This window comes from Poecilia mexicana, unplaced genomic scaffold (genome assembly GCF_051168715.1).
Source record: "Poecilia mexicana isolate PSO_F unplaced genomic scaffold, ASM5116871v1 scaffold_4, whole genome shotgun sequence".
Classification (NCBI taxonomy): domain Eukaryota; kingdom Metazoa; phylum Chordata; class Actinopteri; order Cyprinodontiformes; family Poeciliidae; genus Poecilia; species Poecilia mexicana.
This window is the reverse complement of record NW_028263373.1, coordinates 25493045-25513199: the sequence shown is the minus strand read 5'-3', so window position 1 is coordinate 25513199 and position 20155 is coordinate 25493045. Positions and strand designations below refer to the sequence as shown.

The window sequence follows — 20155 nt, the reverse complement described above, 5'->3', positions numbered from 1 at the left end:
ACAGCCCAGTGCATTTTAAGAACACAGAAAAGAACCGACTTCCTCTCACTAAAACTTGTTTACACATAATTTGCTGCCACACTCCACAAAAGTAACGCAACAAAATCGCCGTGGGTTGTAAAATGTTGAGCACACAAACACGTAGACCCTTAATCAGGTTTGGACTTTAGATCCCAGTCTCTGTTCACGGCTTCTGGACGGAGAGCTGGTCACAACGGATGTGTGTTGACATGTTTATTGTGGTCAGTCTTGTTATGCAGCATCTCACGCATGTTTGGGGATAAATACTGGGTCCTTCTCACCTGCCTTTTGACATTTGTTTATAAAGGACACAGTTTTAAGTGTGTTCACTTCAGTTAAATATAGTTTTATCTTGAGAATTATAAACATTTATAAGCATATCTGTTCATCCAAAGCCAAGTCTATCCTCAACATGTCTTTTCTACTCCGTTTAAGAATCAAACTGTCTCGAAGCAAAACTTTCAGTTCCGGTGTTGGTCTTCCTTTAGTTATTATCTCTTGCTTCAATTGAAAATCCACTTTAGAAAACTGTTTAAGTGTAGAAATGTAGTCTTTCATGTTGACATCGGAAGAGAGGAGAAAACAAATATATCGCTGTACTTTGCTTATTTACTGTATGGCTAGCTCCATGGCTAGCTCACTCTGTCTTACTCCGCAGTTGTGCAGTCACAATATCTCGGATCATGAGCGCCCCCTGCCATGAGGCAAGAGAACTGCCTGCCTCACCTTGAGTCTGTTCTCTGCCGTTTCTGATCGCTCCTCCGCACACAAACCACGATACACACACAGTTGGTGACAAAAAAACACTGTACATTATAAGTTAAATGATGAAAATCAGTCCATATATCTGCCTCACCTGCCTACCCTGACCGCACGTCACTGATATATAGACACCAATGGCTTCAGAATCTTAGTCAAACATGGAAAAACAACATCAGTTAAGTTTGCTGTCACTGATGCCTTTCAATATTGGGACTGATACAGATAATATCAGATTAGTGCATCTCTAATATGAATACTGCTGTTATGGGTGAAAACTTAATATTTACTGATATTATTTATGTGATATTTTACTATTCTCTCCACCCCATTGGGAGTAAAAAGACCACACTGACTTCACCATTGCTTCTCTGCTTCAATTAAACTACCCACAATCCTTTGCTGAGCCACCGTCAGTCACATGACCAAACAGAAACTACATGACCAAACATGGTCCACCGTCCCTCCAGAAACAAACAGCAACAAGATGGAAATAAATATCTGTTGTTAATATTTGCCCAGTTTTTTTTTTTTTTTTTTTTTTTTATGGGACTGCGGTTAAAAAAATGATGATACCGATGTTGGTGCCGATATATCGTCCATTTTTCAGATCTTTATTGTAAAAGATTTATAAAGCCATGAATCTGTTCTTTCCATTATCCAATCAGACGCTAATTTATTTTGGTGTGTCAAAGAAATTTCAAATAAAATACATTGAAGGTTTGTGGTTACATCATGACTCAAACTGAAAAACCTTCCAGGGGTGTGAAAACTTTTGCGAGATGCTGTGTGGGACACATTAGTTGGTAAATCGTCTCCCCACCATGGTTCTGCTGAAACTAGGTGAAAGCTTATCAGACGATGTCTGTTAACTGCGTCTCTATGGTAACAAAGAACAAATACCAGATCAGGTAAATTTTCCACATGAATATAAAATTCTAACACTTTTAACTCCCTCTCCCTTCCCAATCAGATCTTTGTGTATTTCAAATCAAAGAATAAGTAAAAAACCACAGCATCAAATATCTGTCATATTAAGAAATAGCTATGTGCTTAACTTCACTTCCTCTTTTGAATTAAAATAAACTACAAATTTGCTTTGACGCCCATATATTTCACGATGAGAGAAATTTCCCTCTGTGGCTGAGAATGATGAGATATGTGTGATGTGGTTTGTGAGGGAGTTGAGGAAATCCAATGCTTGCTGCAGAGCTGGGACTTTACCTGAATCTCCAGCTCAGAGATCTGTTGCTGGAGCTCTGCCATGGCAGCGATGTTGTCAGCTTCCCTCAACCTCACAGCCATTACTTCTTCCTTACTCTGCAAAAAAAAAAAAAAAAGACATCAGCGCTTCAGTTTAAACACTTGTTTTTTCATCAAATTCACAAGTTGAACTTCACAGCTTGCACCACAACTGAGCTGTGGTAGCTCGCCCCTGCAGAGGTGGTGCTAAAAACACTGCAGCAGGCTGTTTGTACCTTGCATTCAATCTCAGCTTGCCTCCGCTTGATCTCTTGTAGCTGCACATTTAGATCCTTGTTCTGGGTGGTCAGCGTCTGCACGCGCTCCTGCAGACAGCGGCTCTCCTGTTCGGCCCGTCGCAGCTGATTGCTGTGAATCTGATTCTGGAGAAGCAGCAGAAAAAGATTTTTTACAGATAAATGTTTTTGTATCAAACAGGCATTTGAGTAATTCTGGCTGGCAAAAATGCAGGTGAAAAAGAAATCTGCTGCCCTCTTAAGGCGAAAGTATAACATTACAGAATGTGGCTTTTGAAAATGTTCCATAATACGGTTGTTTTTAGTTATTACATTTAGCTTAGATTAGATGAAAAAAGAGTAGAAAAAAAAGGATAAAAAGCTTGATTACAGAACAATGTGAGTGCTGACCTGAGTCTCCATCTCCAGCAGCCTCTGTCGAGTTTCTCTCAGCTCTGCCTGGACCTCAGCTTCTCTCAGCCTCACGCTCATCAGCTCGTCCTGCAGCTCACTCAGCGTGTTCTTCTTGGGGCTGTCCTTCCAGCGACTTGCGGTGCGTGCCAGGTGGCGCTGAGGAGATGGCTCACAATCAGACTCTTTCATCAACACCAAGTCAGGGTTCCTACACAAAATGAGCTACTCCTCCAGACCTATGCTTCCAGAGCTCTCTGTTCATTTCTGTCCACATTCTTTAAACAGGAAATAAGAGTAGGAAAGTGGGAGGCGAAAAGCGGGTGGTATTGGGAATAACATCTGGAAATATAATTTTTTTTTTCCCTAACAACATCATAATTATCCAGACCTGGAAAGGTGTTGTATCTCAGACTGTTCTAGAGTGCACAGGAACACTTTCTTAAACTAAGCACATTTGGCTGTGGAACACAGCTTACATTTCCATCCATCAATCACTCACTTGGTAAATTTGCAGCTTTTTGAATTTTGGGCATTGTAAAGTCCCGGTGTGATTTATGCCCAACTGTCCTGCTGCTCCAGCTGCTCACCTGCCAGTGTTCTTCCAGGTCTCTGACTTGCTGCCTCAGCTCCTTCAGTCCAGTCAGAGCCTCTGCTTCCCTCAGCTTCACCCCGATCAGCTCCTCTTGGAGTCGCGCCACATTAGTGTCATCTGGTAGTGACGAGTTCCTCTGCAGAAAGATACAGATGGAACCAGGGGGTCGTGAGCTATGTAACAAATAGGTACGTGTGCACCCACAGCCACTGACCTTCTCCATATCGAGGATCTTGTCTTGCATTTCTTTGAGCGCACACTGGGACTCGGCCTCTTTCAGCCGGGCCTGGACCAGCTCCTTCTCCAGCTGCAGGACAGACTCCTCTGAGAACCGAGGCGGTCCCTTCTGCAACCGACACAGAACGACAGTCAGAACGCACAGAGACATTCATGCTCACACATGAAACATCATCATGCACTGCCCCCCAAAAATAAACAGTCAGTAAAATCCATCTCCATGCCTCTTCAGTGTTTCTCCTCTCACATCACATCTTTAATTCATGTCCATTCACTGTTAAACAAGGCAGCAAATTATGTAAAACAGTGTAGCGCGTCACATTACCATGTGGAATCCAAGCATGAATAATTAACAATTTTAGCCCACCAGATATGCACAGAGAGGATTCTGAGAGGGAGGGGCTACGTGTGAAATCACCCAGCTACACACACATTCATGAACACACACCGTAAACGGTGACAGGTGTGTGTAGACCTGTGTGTAACCACCCGGCTTCTTGCACTGCAAAACAGGTCGCTATCTGGAACCAATGAGCAACATGAGGAGAGATAAACCCTGTGGGGTGATTTTCTGAGGCAGACCAACCCAAAGACTTCAACATTTGCAAAGTGATTTAAACTCTTTTACAAATAAAAATCAACTGAATCCATACTTTTACTCTGACCGAATTGTGTTTTACTGGGGGGAAAAAAAGGATCCCCATAGCATAATGCCACCATCACCATGTTTCTCAGTGGGTTTATATTAAAAATAAATTACACACAGGAGGACTCTGCTTACTAGTTAGTCAAATTATGAAGGCAATTGACTGCATTGAATTCTATTTAGTGATGTCAGATTAAATACAAATGCACACCACACTTTTAAGATTTTTATTTGCAAAAGAAAGAAAGAATGGAAGAAAACCATGTAATTTGCTTGGGTCACTTTTCTTGGTGTGTCATATAAAATCCCCCCTACATCTATTAAAATTTAGTATTGTATGCTAAATTTAGATAAAGATGTTTTTTGGGGGGTAAAGAGGCAACTCAAGCAGCCGAATCAAAGTTTCTGAATGAGCGTTAAGCGATTAGGTTTACCGTAATTTCTGGACTAAAAGCCACCAAGTTTTGGTTTTGAAAAATTGGATTGCTGTAATGAAGCAGAAAAACACATGTTCAAGAACAAAATGTCCTCATGACTTTTCTTGGTAGGTTACTGTATTCTTATTCTTATTCAGTGGTACAAGCACTGAATAAGAATTTACCGGTATGTATTTTATCAAAAGATTAATATCTCATGTTACATCTGCGACCTTATGACAGATGAAAAGTTCTTTGTTTTAGAAATTAAGAGAACAATGTCATATTGTTAGTAGGATAAAGACATAGTCTTACAAGAAGAAAGTCATAAAGTTACAAGAAAAAAGTCATTTTACTGAGAGCAAAGCTTTGATAGTTATCAAGATGTGACGTACAGGTTGTGAAGTCTGTGATTCATTCTTAAAAATAAACACTCATTTCAAAGTCCTTCTACTGGAAATAATTTGAATCTGATGTGTTAAAAGATAAAGTATTTTCTATTTGTATAACCAATACTACATTCTAACTTAACAAGATGCTCAATATTTCTGAATTAATTAGTTATTTTTGTGTTGGCGTTATCATACAATTACTTCTTTATTATCCTAATATTAAAGCTTTTTTCTTGTATAAATACAACTTTATTCTTGTTATATGACCATTTTTTTGTCATACGACTTAATTCTGATATTATTAGGACTTTTTTTCTTGTAGAATTTTTTTTTTTTCTTAGCCTGGCTCTATTACTCCTTTGTACCTATAGACATGTACGTCCCCCCCTCCCCCCCATAGTCAATGGGTGTAGTGTACAGCTCTGGAAAAAATTAAGAGACCAAACCACTGAATTACATTGAAAACCTCCTGGTTATTCCAGTAGATATTGGTTTCTGAACTCTTCTTGAGTTAAAACATTAATATTTTTGTTTCTAAATGAATATGAACTTATTTTCTTTGCATCATTTGAGTTCTGAATCAATGCATCTTTTTCGTCATTTTGACCATTTCTCATTTTCTGCAAATAAATACTATATCTTTACTTGTCATTTCAGAGAGATGTCAGTAGTTCATAGAATAAAAGAACAATGTTCATTTTACTCAAATATACCTATACAGAGTAAAGTCAGAGAAACTGATCATTTTAAGTGGCCTCTTAATTTTTTTCCAGAGCTGTTTATTCAGGTGTGTTCAATAGTCAGGAAATTACAGCAATAGACAAGTTACATTAAGAAACATTATCAGGATGAAAAACTCCATGAACTACTAAATAATTTGTGTTTTTTACAGATCTTATGATGAATGATAAGTGTGTGCAGAACATGTATGAAGGTCTCTTCTCTAGACTTTTGGTCATGCCAAAAATACTGTTATCTGAACCTCTAGTTGTTTCCAAACCACGTTCATCTTTAAAAAAAATAAAAAAATAAAAAAAAATAAGAAGGAAAAAAGCAGTTATCTGAAAGCTTAAACCCAAACCTCACACCCAGATCTGAGCTGTATGCCACCTCTAACGCTACAGACGGCGTGCGGCGGTGTCCTGCCATGCGAGGTTTCTCCGTTCCCCTGCTTACCGCTAGTGGCTGCTGCTGGAGCTGCCTGATGGTTTTCCTGGCCTGCTCCAGCTGAGCAGTGGCCTCCTCGATCTGCTGTTTGACCGTGGCCAGCTCCCGCTTGACCAGGTAGTTCTCCTCTGCCTCTTGGGCTCGAGTCACTTGTCCCTTTGGACATAAGCAACCGAGGAGGGGTGGGATGAGCACGACAGGAAGTGAAACGGAAAAGGTGGAATGGGTGGGCGAATCAGACAAGAGGTGGGAATGGGTTTTTCATGCTCGTTTGAACGCTGGCAACTGTGATTTACATTAATCCTTAGCTGTGCTCAGCTGTGATCCTTTCATTTTGTCCGACATGCCATAATGTGGAGTTTCATGCACTGGATAAACAATGTTATCAGCTGCCATGTGATGTAGTTCTTTATTCATTAGAGTTCATCAGATTCTGATTGGTCTAGGATTTAGCTAAAGTAAGCATGCAGTGAAAAACAGGAAGAAGGAAAGACAAGGGAAGGACTGAGATGGATAGAAAAATAAAGGAATATACCTGAATCAATCTATCTGCCAAGGAAGCACTTTCCTACAAAACAGAAATATCAACAGAGACAGAGGGAGAGAAAGACAATCCAAAGGACAGTTAAAGCACACAAAAGAACAACTGATTGCTTCAAAGAAGAAATGCGATGTTCATTTTCCCTCCGTTGTTTAATAACTGAACCATCAGGAAGAAAAGGAACATTGCAGGTGCGGTGAAAAAAAGTGGTGGAGCTAAGCTGGTGACAAAGTGAGGAAATTAGTGGTTCTGCAAACAAAAAGCTTTGGACGTGGTTAAAGCCGACAGGGAAGAAAGCTAGAAAATCTACAGTAAGCAGGTACAGGTCTGTTTAAGTGAGCAGAAATGACTCATCCAAGTTTTTTTTCTCTTCTTTTTCTTAAAGGCTTTGGTTAGTTACAAGTTTAAAAAGTCAAAACGCCTCGACCGGAGCTCAGTGCTGAAGCAGCAGCCCAGCAGACGCTCCCGTTATCCACACCAGACCTCATGCATGGTGCAGCAGCAGAGCTCAGTCTGACAACATGCCGGTTACCCAGCATGCAGTGCTTCCAGCCCCCGCCAACACCAAGCGGCGTCATTCACATTCCACATCTGCCACATGCAGTCTCTCCAGTCAGCAACGTCTGGGAAGAAGCTCACCGTAATTTTTTATTTTTATTTTTTTGAGGGAAAAAAAAACCGGTGCTTTAGAGACCGTTACCATGGTGACCTGGAGATGAAATTCAATGTCTTTTGACTTGATTTTATGGACCAGCAAATCCACTTTTCAACTCAACAAGTTACCCTAAAAGCAGGCAGCTTCCCGTAAGTGTAAGACAGGCGAGTTAGTGCGAGAAATGGCTCCATCGTTAGGAGGGATGCATGACGTCTGAGAAAACCATGGATTAGAGCTGAACTGGAGTGAAAGGAGAAGTATGTGTTTCTGTGGTGAACTCACTTTTTCTAGCGTGTCTATCCTCTGTTTCAGGAGCCTGTTCTCTGTCCGCAATCTCTGAAGAACAAAATAAACACAAAGGATAAACTCATTAACCACAGCAACAGACTTCTGACTTCTAACAGTGAATATGCTGCAACAGTTGCAGCAACATTTTGGTGGATAAATTAATTTTCTTGCATGATTTCCAGGTCAGTAGTTCCAAAAGGCTAATAAACACAAACATTCTTCAGTTCTGAGTCATGACGATACAGCATCTAAAAACTATTCATGTCCCTCTATCATTACAGTTTTATCACATCACAACCAAAGTGTTTCAGTGTGTTTCCATTGACCATATAATTGTGCAATTTGACATTTTGAAAGTAAATTTGCTTAATGGAAACACTTTTCACGCGATCAATCAAATTTTATTTGTATAGCACCTTTCAGCAACAAGGCATTTCAAAGTGCTTTACATCATAAAAACACAAAGTCATAGAACACAGAAAAAACACTTTAAAATGAAACTGCAAGTCAAGTGTTTTCTCGTAGTTTGCTGAGTTGACATTCCTGTGTGGGTTAATTTAGGCTCTCCATCTGGTTCCATTATTCTCTGCAGCATGATAACATGCTTTTAAAGGGGAAGATTGTTATTTTGGTCATCCTGGTATCACTGGCTTTCCATAACCGCTGAACAGAAGCCCGTATCTGTGTGTCAGGAGAAGTCCCATATGACTACAAAAGCAACTTTTCTGATGTCTGGAAGTAAGGACAGCTACTATTGGCTGCTGTGTGGCAGGCACAAGGAAAGCAGGGAAAACAGGAGAAAGCATGTAACATCTGCACATGAAGCACACAGTAAATATGAACAAGTCCATAATCAAATTTAAAATTACTTGATTCATTCCAAAGGGAAATCAAATGTCAGAAATCATATAATTCAAGTATCTTCAAAGAGGAAGGATCTCCAGTAGCAGTCAGTCTGGCTATGAATCTGAAAAGGCCTCTGACTGAATGCATTGTTGCAGTATGACAACAACAACATACGGCTGGTACAGGGTACTATCAGCTCTATGTCCAGTCAGTAGACGTGACATTTTACAGTAACATGTCCTGGATGTCACCATCAGTTGTTGGTAAGCACTGCTAATCCAAACTCATTTGCTTTAGTCGCTCCTCTTTATTCTCTCTCTAGTTTTTTGATTCTGGAAATTTAAGAAAACCCGAAAGATCCCAACATTTTTATGCTAATGCATCATAGTGAGTTTATTGCAAACTTTCCACAAAAAAACGCTCAAAATCATTGGGCTTAACCTATACTAACTCACACCTGCAGGTGGCAGTATTTCTTATTTCTACTCCACTGCTGCCTCAGTCTCACTTGATGTCAAGTTATAGTGTCTGATCTATGTGGCAAGTAACAAAACTGAAGCAATATCAAGGATTGTTCGCCAACAACATTTTACACACGCCTGTTCAGAGAAAACCTGTCAGTCACACAGATGAAAAGACAAAACTGTATTCAGATGCATTTCTGATTAGAGGCATTACAAATACACACCTTTATCTCCACCTGTTCTTCCATCTCCTTTGTTTTGATTGTAGTGTATTCCTTCTCTAACCTGGAAAAGAAAAGACAAAAATATATTATCAAGTGGACTGGTCTATTAAGACAACACAGCACTGGATATTTGGAAATAAATAGAGCTTTTTATATTCTAATATAATTGGATTATAAAAGAGATGAGTTCAGTTTAAAAGAAGGCAGCAGGGCTTACTTCTTCATTTTCTTGGCATTGTATTTAACTTGATAGGCAGCCTGGATGACCTTATCTGGCCCGCTGTCAAACTGATGTGGGATGACCTTTTGGAAGTGCTGAAATGGGAAGAAAAGTAATAGAAGCAGATTAACTGTGCAACCTGCTGTTTGGTAAACTGCTGTTTAACTTCCCAGAACTCCACCCACAGCTGCCATATCCACACATAGGACACAGGTATCCATTAACTGGGTGTGGCGGAGCTTCCTTCCAGAAAACAAAGTGCAAAATGCAATGAAACCTGAGCCAGCTGAGTAAAGAGTGACAGTGTATACCTGTAACATTCCCTCCATGTCGAGCTGGATCAGCTCAGCCTGGTTCATCTGCAGGATGGCCAGCCCCACACGGAAAACGATCTCCAAACCCTGAGGACAGATCAGCTGGAATCAGAGCGGGAAGCTCAGCGTGCTTAGAACCAGTAACACACCGATCTGCTTTACTTCACTTCCGATACGGATATCTGAGGTTTAGCATTGGCCGATACCGATCAGATACAGAAAAACAGATGAATTAATTTAAAATGTTTTTCTTTTTCATAACTCTGTACCAGTACAGCACACATAAATACACCAATAGATTCACAATATTGGTCAAACATGTAAAAACAGTACAACTTTCATTTGTTCAGTCAGGGCAATTTATTTTACAGTCAATGTAAAATAAATAACAGAAACTGAAACAATAGGTTGACTACCTTTGTTAAACATTTCAAACTGTTCAGAAAGAATAACGCAAATTCTAATTATAATGTAAAATAAATATTGAAGTATGACATCACTCAGAGCACAAAGCATAGAATTAGAGTACAATTATTTTTCCAATATCTGAACCAATACAGATATTAATATTGTTTTAAAGGGATTTAATCAGACCACACTGCCATTTTAAGTCCAGCAGGTGGCACTAACATGTTACTTTTCTTTTCATATTAACCTTATTTAACATGCTTTTTCATTGAAGTTGTCTTAAAAGTTCCGTTAGTCTTAAGTCTAATGTGAGAAAAGTCTAAGTCTTGTGAAAATCACTTTCTCTAGAATAGAAGAAAGTCAGTAAACTGACTAACATCAATAAACAGCATTTCTTATTGAAAGTGGGTAGCTGCTCCTTTTAACTAACCTCACACATGAAGATATCGAAAATCCTGGTGGCTACAGGTAAGGGGTAGGAGGTGAGGAAGATGGTGAGGAACCAGGAGGAGGCGTACATGGAGGTGTGGAAGCTCTGAGCTTGGAAATGCATGTGCAGCTCCGGGAGCTGCTCCTGGAAATCCACAAAAATCATTCAGTCCATACAGCAGATTTCTCCAGAGCGTTCTCTCTCTGTAACTCCAGATGAAGTGCCTACCTGGATCATGCTCTCAAACTGATACATGCAGAGTCCCAGCTCAGCCATGCTGGGCTTGAAGAGCTCTCGTAGTCTGTAGTCCTGCATGAGCTTCACAAACACACAGAAGGCCTCCTCCTCTGGCATCTGGAACAAAACGAGACTAAATTAATTAACACCTGCGGGAATCTTCGCCGACTGCAAAGGTATTTTTCGGATATGTTTTCAGTAGCACTGTTACCTGCATGAGCAGCAAACCCACGATGAACGCACTTCCTTGACAGTAGCCAACCTCGCGGTCCACCAGAGAATAGGCCTAATTGACCCCCCAAAAAAACAGTCATTAGATATTCTCTGAATAGTTTTTTTATGTTTCAAATTGCTGTTGGAGTGAGAAGCAGGTGTACCTTCATGACGTTGAAGAGCACTTCCTGGCCCAGACTGTCCTCCTTGAAGAACTCGTGTTCAGGATAGGTGCGAGCGATGTCTCTGCGTATGAGCTTCTCGCACGGCGACGTCATCTTTAGAAGTTCTGAGTACTGATCTTTGATGGGCATGTTCTGGGCGTTGCACAACAGCTGCCACACTATTGCCCGGAAGTGGTGGGGAATGCCTTTTCTAACAAGATCCTGCAGGAAGACAACAACAACAAGGAAAAATCTGATGTTTTATTTATTTATTTATTTTGATGTTGAGGCTATTGGATAGTAAAGTATCCATATCTAAACCTACAAACGGTCATCAGTGTGGACGTTGCTAGTGAAGGAAGACGACATAAAGCTATTTTTAATATCAGTACATTTGTTCAAAATAATCTATGATCTACGACTTCGAGACATGTCTGAGGTTTCACTCAACATGTAAGAGTGACATCTTCAGCAGACAACATGAAGGCTGAACAGAGTATGGCAGTACAGTTTCTTACTTCCTAAAAGTCCTCCCCACTACTCCGGACATTTGGACATTGAGCTCTTTTAGGATCAAGGTGTTTGGGAATAGCTTTTTTTTTAGAACTCCATAAATTCTACATATTTTTCTAAAATGTCGTCATTTAGGAGTCTTAGGATTTGTTGAAAATATGAGCACAGAACTATAAGGGCAAGAATCTACATTCTCTGAAATATACATGGATATACACTGTTAGACTGACCAAGGTAATCCTGAGCCATTTCTGTAGCCATGAAGTTCCAGGTTTAGGCTGCTGAGGACAAACTCACCACTTTTCTTCACTTTCTTCTATTACTCTTTTTTAAACTACTTTGAATAATTAATTGAGCTTTATTGTACAGTTTGATGATACATTTTTATAATTTATGTATGATTGAATTGAAATTATTTTTTAAATAAAGTATCTTAAGTTGACATTTCTTGTGAGTTGGCACCACCTTAGAATTAAAGTGAATTGCTGTTTTAGCAAAGCTAGCCTCACTAGTGGCTGTTTTTTCAGCCATAGTGCTAGAAGAAAATGTTTGAAAGCTGTACCCATCTTAGTGAATATACTCTGTATGTGAAGGTTAAAGCTTAAAAAAAAAAAAAAAAAAAAAAAGACTGAAAATCAGGCACAAATTTTTGATCTCTGCATCTCTCCAGCAGTTATTTTGTGATTTTCACCAAGATTGTTGTATTAGTAAAAATCACAAATATTCCATATAGAAACAGAGAACAATTCACTGAAATAAATGGACTGCTTCTGACAAAGAGAGCCGAATCCATTTCTCTGAAGAAGCGGCTCCCCTCAGAGGAATCTAAGTGACCCCACACCTGCAGTGGGCACTCTGAACCCTGACAAGGATTTGTTTCCCTGCTGCACTGTTTATTATTCCGACTGCAGTAATAAAGAGAGCCGGGGATCATTTGGCTAAGGCGTGCACTTTTCAAATCTTTCCAACAGGAAACGCATGACTCGTGTAAAAGCTGCTGTTAGTTTAGCTTCATTTTAAATACACATTTCGGAGCCGCATTTTCACATGTGAATGCAGATAAGGGGAACTGTAGAAGAGTAATTTAATGTAAGATAATGGAGAAAGAACGCTGACGTTTCTCATAACAGCGATAAGCCAAGAGTTTGCTCATATGATTTAGCTTTGTGTCTGTATCCCATAGTAACCGTGGATCCACTACCAAACCCAATCCTTTCAATGAAGCGCTCTAAAGTAATTTGTTTCTGTATATTACTGCTGATACAAGTTGATGAAGCAATTTCCTGTGCTGACAGGGAGCGCTGCTCTTTCCTGCAGTGATGACAACGCATAATGGTTAAGTGTGTGTGTGTGTGTGTGTGTGTGTGTGTGTGTGTGTGTGTGTGTGTGTGTGTGTGTGTGTGTGTGTGTGTGTGTGTGCATCTGGATCAGAGGTCTGTCCACCCCCCACCCAGGCGTTCAGCAGGGGGGTTCCCTCTCGCCTTGAGACAATCTGTGCTTTGTTCTGTGATGGAATAAGGGGCGGCTTCATGTCGACTGTTCAACAAAAGCTGCTTTCTGCCCTCTCTTCACACTAAATAATATGCAGGACTAAAATATAATCAATATTTTAAAACCTGAACTTATGAGAGTACAATAAAACAATCTATAATATGACCTAATTGCTTTTAATTAAAACATAAAAGCAACAATTAATTGTAAAATAATGCAATGATTATTAGAGGTGAAATAATACTACCTTTTACATTTCCTGTTTGGGTTTGATTGATAAATTTTTCAATTTCACACAGCTTTTCCAGAGTCACACTAGTTGATATTAGGTGGTTTATTATTTTAGATATTTCCAAATACGTCTTCACTGTGAAGCGTATTGTAGCATTCCTTAAGCTAGCTGATGGACAAAGTGCAGTAACAATTGGGGTAAGATAATAGAGAACGAACGCATCTCATGCAGTTTTCTGGCCAATCACCAATCACTAATCTTTAAAAAGCTTGAGCTGTCAATTCCTATTTTGACTGATACCGTTTATTTTGTTGTCTGAAAAGTCGGAAAATGTAATGACAAAGTAGCTAAGTTGGCAAAAGTGGAGTGACTATTGTTCACTTCCCACATGAGATGTAACCTAGTGGGGATCCGTCTGGGTTTTCTTCCATTGACATGGATTCCTCTGGTAGAATTTCTACCGGGTCAATCAACAAACAGAAGAAATTGCAAACGATGAATTTGATTTTCTGCACTGTTTTAGAATTAATGTCTGTATGTATTTTTAGCAAAGTAAGTGAACAAAGCCTTGTTCAGCTCCAAACCTCTAATTCTGCAGTGGAGGATGGGTGATTCCAGCATGGGCAATTTCCAGTACAGTAAGTTTCTTAGCTTTTACCAGGCTAGTAGGTAAGGGGCAGCAATGCATTAATCTACACTCTGCCAAACCAGAAAATAACTCTGGTAACTCTAGAACTTTCTCTGGCATTATAAAAACTTTAACCTGCAGGCAGGTTAAAATATGTTTTGCAGTTTAGAAACTATATCTGCTTCAAACCTTGCAATTCCTCAATACCTTTAACCAGCTCATGCCTACTCAAGAGGCTTCCGTTTAAACAGCAGTAGATTTAATGTAAATGTTAAAAAAGTTACTAACAGTACCACAGTCAAGATTTTGCTGACACGTTCAGAATAACCAAAGTTCCTTCCTTCACACAATGACCGCTGAATTTTTCTGGAAGTCAAGAGGAAGAAAGCTGCAGTTCTGAGGAGGAATCAGCCTGTCTGAATAATATCCCTGTCATATTTCAGTTTATTGATTGCTTCATCTACTGGATTACACAACAACACAATTAGTGGATCTTTGTGTCGCTTGAATATTTATATGCAGAGTGACAAAAACAAGAAATATCTGCTCCTACAGAGACTGTTAGAGTCTTTCCTGCTATGTTAAATCTATGCCCCGATAAAACATTGTTGGTCAACATTTATTCTGAAGACCACTTTGGCCCTGGGATTTAAATCAAAGCACTACCGACAGTCACATGGAACATGATTATCACAGGGCTGCAGAGAGTTACTGTAAAAACAAGCCCGCTAAAATTAGCATCAAAATGTCAGGAACTGAAATAACAGGTTCAGGGGCAACACTGCAGGGTCAGCCGGGACGAAGATAGCCTGACAAATTATCTATGACTGTAGTAAACACTGCAACAGTTTGAGCTTTTGTGGTGTCTGGCACAGGGTGAGATGGTAAATGTCAGCAAAAATGCATGTGCATCACAAGAGAGACCACACGGCTGAGATATGGACGGAGTTGTCGAGTTCTTTTCCTTTCATTACAGCATATTGGGGAAGAGTGTATGTATATATATATATATATATATATATATATATATATATATATATATATTTTTTTTTTTTATTTTTTTTTTGTTTTAATCAAAAATGGTGCTTTGCAACAGTATTATTGTGTATTAGCTAATTTTACAACCACTCTATTCTTAATGTATTAGATTTTGGACCCGGGTCTTTAACGTGTTAACTTGAATGATTTAATTTTAACCCTATGGAAGCTAAGAGAAGTGGCTTTATCGCCCATTGCTGTTAGTGGATGTTGGTTGTGTGTCAGATTTACAAGTGTACCAAAAATGTGCAAATAGAAAAGTTCCATCCAGTATCTTTGTACATAAAGTGATTTTGTTAGAAGTTTTTACTGGGGAAAAATATATATATAAAAAAAGACTACTGTTGTGTTCAAGATGTGCAAAAAGGAGTTAGTTATCAGCAAAGCTATTTAAACCTAAAATAGCATCTCAATGCTAACCATGTAGCAGCAGCAGAGATGTTAATGTCAGCATCCACATGAGTGATCAGGGCTTCCTAAAACACTGCAAATGATCCCATTTAAATTAGTTGAGACAAGAACATCCATCTAAGCTAACCATGGGTTACAAGAGCACTGATCACAGAAATAGCCAATAGGCCCATGGTAACTGTAGTAGCTCAGAGATCCAGAACTCGGGTGAGAAAATCTATGTCTTGTTCCACTAATGGAAGAGTGAGGAGAAGAATTTTGGGAGCATATTACACCTGCGGCACTGTGCTGACACAGTGATGCACAGCAGGTGCCCTGTTTTAGTTTCAAAGCAATGCCAACAGTTAGTAGTAGCTTCGCTAGCAACAGCTTCCAAATAGATTCTAGTCTCAAAGCTAAATCATCACCACCCTTCATTTCCATAAAGTTTCATGTTAATAACTGCGTTTTCACACCTGAGAAACAGTGAGGGTTGTCATCCTGAGTGTTCCTGGATTGTCCATCAAACACACAGGATCTCCTTTGTGGTTGTGTGCCAGGCAGGATGGCAGCTGCTTCGTTGCTTTGACAAGGAGCCAGACTGAAACGCTGTACAGGATTTCTGTTTACACACACACACTCTTACGTGAGCTGTTTTGTATGTGTGTTTATAAGTTAGCGCAACAGGGAAACTCGTTTGGCGCCTCAGAGAGAGAAATCAAAGGCAACAGTACACAGCAGCTGCATTTCCAATACAAATATGCGCAAATATTTGTCTATATGCTGCTGATGTAAAAAAAAAAAAAAAGAAAAAAACACAATGTGGTGTTTCCATTAAATAAGAAATTAAATTAAAACCACATGATGAGCTGAGATTGTTACTCAGCTCATCATCTGTAAGCCAATCAGAGGAGACATCAGTGTCTTATTCAGGGTTGAAGCAACAAGCCCCGCCTACTTGGGAGCGACTACGTATGCAGCATTTTGGGAAAATTTTATTCGCCAATTTTACAGAGGAGCTATGGATTTAACACACTGAAATGACACACAACTTCCTATGAACTGTGTGATGCAGTGAGAGCTCTGGGGGAGCAAGCTGCACATTGTTTAAAAAAAAAAAAAAAAACACCACCTTCTACTACTTCCTGTCCTTGTGGTTTTTTGACAGTAGTAAAATTTTTATGTATTTATTTAGTTTTTTTTATAGTGGTAAAATACTATCAAAGTAACTTAATCATTTTTTTACCACATGACTCATGTGAAGTAAAAATTGTTTCCATTGCCGTTTTGCGAAATACAATTTTATTCTACTTTGTTATGGCTGAAAAACCATGTCATCTTAGCGCAAAAACTTTTTAGCAAAAATCATGACTTATTTCAAAATTGCCTTCTTTCTATTACGTAAGTTTATTTCTGCTATTTATACTGGTGCAATTTTATGGTCATCGGAAACGCAGCTACTCCCTTGGTGGTGACAGTAGCTGTGTGTTCCACCTCACACACACTTGAACATGCTCCACCCTTTGTCATGACAGCAGCTCGGAGTTTGGATGAAAGGACACCTTGGCGAGGCGTTCTGAAGGCGTGTCTCCGTAAGCGCTCTTCGGCACTAATGCACCAGCCTCACCTTCAGCTGCTTCTCCTTCTTCTTGCGCACCTCCTCCCACTCGTTGACAATCCGTCCCCACAGGATCCAGGTGTCCTCCTCCAGGTGGGACAGGTTGGAGGAGGCCGAGGAGCTGGAGACCAGGGAGGAGCCGCTGTTTCTCCGGGAGCCGTTCATGGAGCGCAGAGACTTGCTGTCCGTCTCCAGAAGCCTAGAATTAAAAATACAAACATGTATGTTGTCAATTAGGTCTGAAACTAAGCATTATTTATTATTATTATTAGTTGCAGTTGCAGTGTTTGACAAATACGATCAAGTGAAATCCATGTACGATTGAACTGAAGTGACGTTTTTTTTCGTAAGGTGCCTTGAGACGACTGTTGCGAATTGGCGCAACATAAATAAACTGATCGGAACTGAATATTTTAGTTGGTTATTTTGATGATTAACCGGATAAAAATATGTGCATACTTTTCATTTAACAGCTTATACAATATTATTAGTCTACAAAAATACAATTCCAATTTATTTCATGAACAAGAAAACAAACATTTTCTAAAACATTGTATATAAATATTTCTATCATCAACATAGATGATAGAAACATCATCTATGTTGATAGATGATATCATCTATCATCTATCAACTCAAAGAGCTGAGCAGAAAAGCTCAGCTCTTTCTGCTTGACTTAGCATCAACACAATGTAGGGCTGATCTTTTTCCCTTTTTTTAACAGAATGTGAAGCAGGTGAAGCTAAAACTGTCACTTGAGGACTTCTGGGTAGAACATATAGACAAAAAAGGTTAAGTTTTTTTTTATCTTAAATGCAAAATATATACATTGTTTGTACAATTTTGGATTACCGTATTTTATGGACTATAAGGCGCACCTAAAACCTTAAATTTTCTCAAAAATCAGCAGTGCGCCTTATAATCCGGGGCGCCTTATGTGTGCACTGAATTCCAAAATCTGTCCCTGACACAGAGAGCTGTAAAGTGTACAGTACGTACACTGGCAGCAATAAAACAATCAGAGGACATTACGTAATACGTAAAGTACGTAGGCCAGCAGCAATAAACCAATCAGAGAAATGTTGTCTGAGTTCTGCAGCATATGCCTCTGGTAGAAACCAGATAGGTTTTTCCACGCATCACCGTCCCTGTTCATCTGCGACTCCATGAGCGTCCATCTCACTGCTACTGTGAAAAAGGAAGTGAAGCAAACTAATTCAGAGTTTGCCATCATTCCGGGAGGATTAACAAAAGAACTGCAACCGCTGGACATCGGTGTAAACAGGGTGTTCAAAAAGAAGTTGCGAGCGACGTGGGAGCGATGGATGACAGACTGCGAACACACGTTAACTAAGACGAGGAGGCAGCACCGGGCGAGTTACGACACCAAGTGTGAATGGATTGTGGATGCCTGGGCTAATGTATCTGCCTTAACTGTTGTCCGAGCTTCGCGAAAGCTGGCATCATTGCTGAACAGCCACCTGATAACGAGACTGACTGACAATGATGAGAAGGAACCTGGCATGTTTGATGGCAAAATTGCCCAGCTGTTCATAAAAAAAATAACGTGAGTGTATTGTTACATGGTCGAATAAAGTTCAACTAAACTTACCGTTTTGATTCCGTTACCTTTTTTTTGTATTTTTTTTTTTGTTGACCGTATGTTTTAGCATGCATCTTATAATCCAGTGCGCCTTATGTATGGGTTAAATACAGAAATGGATGCCATAATTGAGAGTGCGCCTTATAATCCGGTGCGCCTTATAGTCCGGAAAATATGGTAATTACTGCTCTTACTGTGTTATTCTTTTCAGAAAATGTCCTTTTTTGAGGTTATATATGCCAGTTCACGATTAATCAATTACTTAATTAATCAATTACTTAATTAGTTGACTTTTATTTTGATAAATGGATTACAATTAATCCGATTAAGTGTTTTGATAATTCAAAAGCTGTCTAAAATGAGGACATATTTGGAATGTGAACATTTGTACTTTTACATATTAATATCCTCAAGGTCCATCAGCAGTAAGAGCAACAAGCGACTTGTTAATGTGCCACCGGAAAGTCAAGGAACTAATATGGCAAACAGAAATATCTTCATATATGCTTAGTCAGGGAATTATAAGCCTGGCGGGCCACCAGGCTTTACGTGTGCCCCCACCAGGCTCAGCATTGCTTATTTTTAAAAGTCTTTTTAAATTTTTTGCATTTTTTAAGACTTTATAGTTGATATTCAGGTATTACCATATTTTCCGCACGATAAGGCGCACCTAAAAACCTTCAAATTCCTCAAAAGCCGACAGTGCGCCTTATAATCCGGTGCGCCTCATATATGGACCAATATTGAGCCACAACAGGTCTAGCAACTACGGTAAGCAGCCGCCGATTTCATTTTTGTCCGTAGAAGAAGAAGCGCGCGGTGCATGGTGGGATAGTTGTCAGAAAGCTGGTTTGTTAATAAAGTTTGACTGACCTATCTACCTACCGACCGTTTCTAATCAGGTCGTCTGCAGGTCATTTAGCACCACGTTCTCCATCAACATGCTGTGTGCGAATGGAGAAGGGTGACCATCGTCCGGCCACGCCCCGGCCCAGTCGCGGAAGGCTCTCTTCGCTGACCGGAGTCGGACTGTTGTGTTGACATTCTTTATGTCAACAAAGTGGCTTTAGACATTCATCCGGGGTGCTTCAGGGGGTGCTTCGACTAGGGTTACCAAGGGACCAGCCCCTATACATTTAAAGCTGGAGGGGGCGGGGGAAGAGAGAGAGACTGCGGTGGCAGCGTGTCAGTTGGTCTGTGTTACCCAGAAAGCAGATGGGCACAATATCACAACACCAACACCGTGAGTGAAACAATGACTGGGGCAGCCTGCTATATAAAGTACTCGGGGATCTGTTCTTTATTATCACATCCACATTTGTAGAGTACATTACAAATCGTATAGATTCAATATGGGACGGGTGGCAACCTTAACTGTAGCGTCTATTCTATGCGCCTTATAATGTGTTGCGCCTTATATACGAAAAAAGTTTTAAAATAGGCCATTCATTCAAGGTGCGCCTTATAATCCGGTGCGCCCTATAGTGCGGAAAATACGGTAATCCTCCAATCTTTT

The 20155-nt window shown here is 39.8% G+C and overlaps 1 protein-coding gene across 7 annotated transcripts in view; it reads right to left on the bottom strand.

The window, feature by feature from the left end:
- Nucleotides 1-20155, bottom strand: part of evi5b (ecotropic viral integration site 5b) — a 49362-nt gene that overhangs the window by 12273 nt on the left and 16934 nt on the right. For 4 of the 7 annotated variants that reach the window (XM_088005125.1, XM_014990981.2, XM_014990982.2 and 1 more), the window contains 16 exons: nt 17046-17235; nt 11127-11348; nt 10961-11035; nt 10741-10866; nt 10513-10656; nt 9672-9761; nt 9358-9455; nt 9141-9201; nt 7601-7654; nt 6658-6690; nt 6132-6278; nt 3479-3610; nt 3260-3400; nt 2670-2828; nt 2259-2405; nt 2005-2100 (listed from right to left, as the gene is read on the bottom strand). In XM_088005125.1, the coding sequence (XP_087861251.1) occupies nt 2005-2100; nt 2259-2405; nt 2670-2828; nt 3260-3400; nt 3479-3610; nt 6132-6278; nt 6658-6690; nt 7601-7654; nt 9141-9201; nt 9358-9455; nt 9672-9761; nt 10513-10656; nt 10741-10866; nt 10961-11035; nt 11127-11348; nt 17046-17235 (1915 nt within the window). The remainder of the gene's footprint in view (nt 1-2004; nt 2101-2258; nt 2406-2669; nt 2829-3259; nt 3401-3478; nt 3611-6131; nt 6279-6657; nt 6691-7600; nt 7655-9140; nt 9202-9357; nt 9456-9671; nt 9762-10512; nt 10657-10740; nt 10867-10960; nt 11036-11126; nt 11349-17045; nt 17236-20155) is intronic. The other 3 variants (XM_088005124.1, XM_088005123.1, XM_014990983.2) reach the window with 3 other exon arrangements.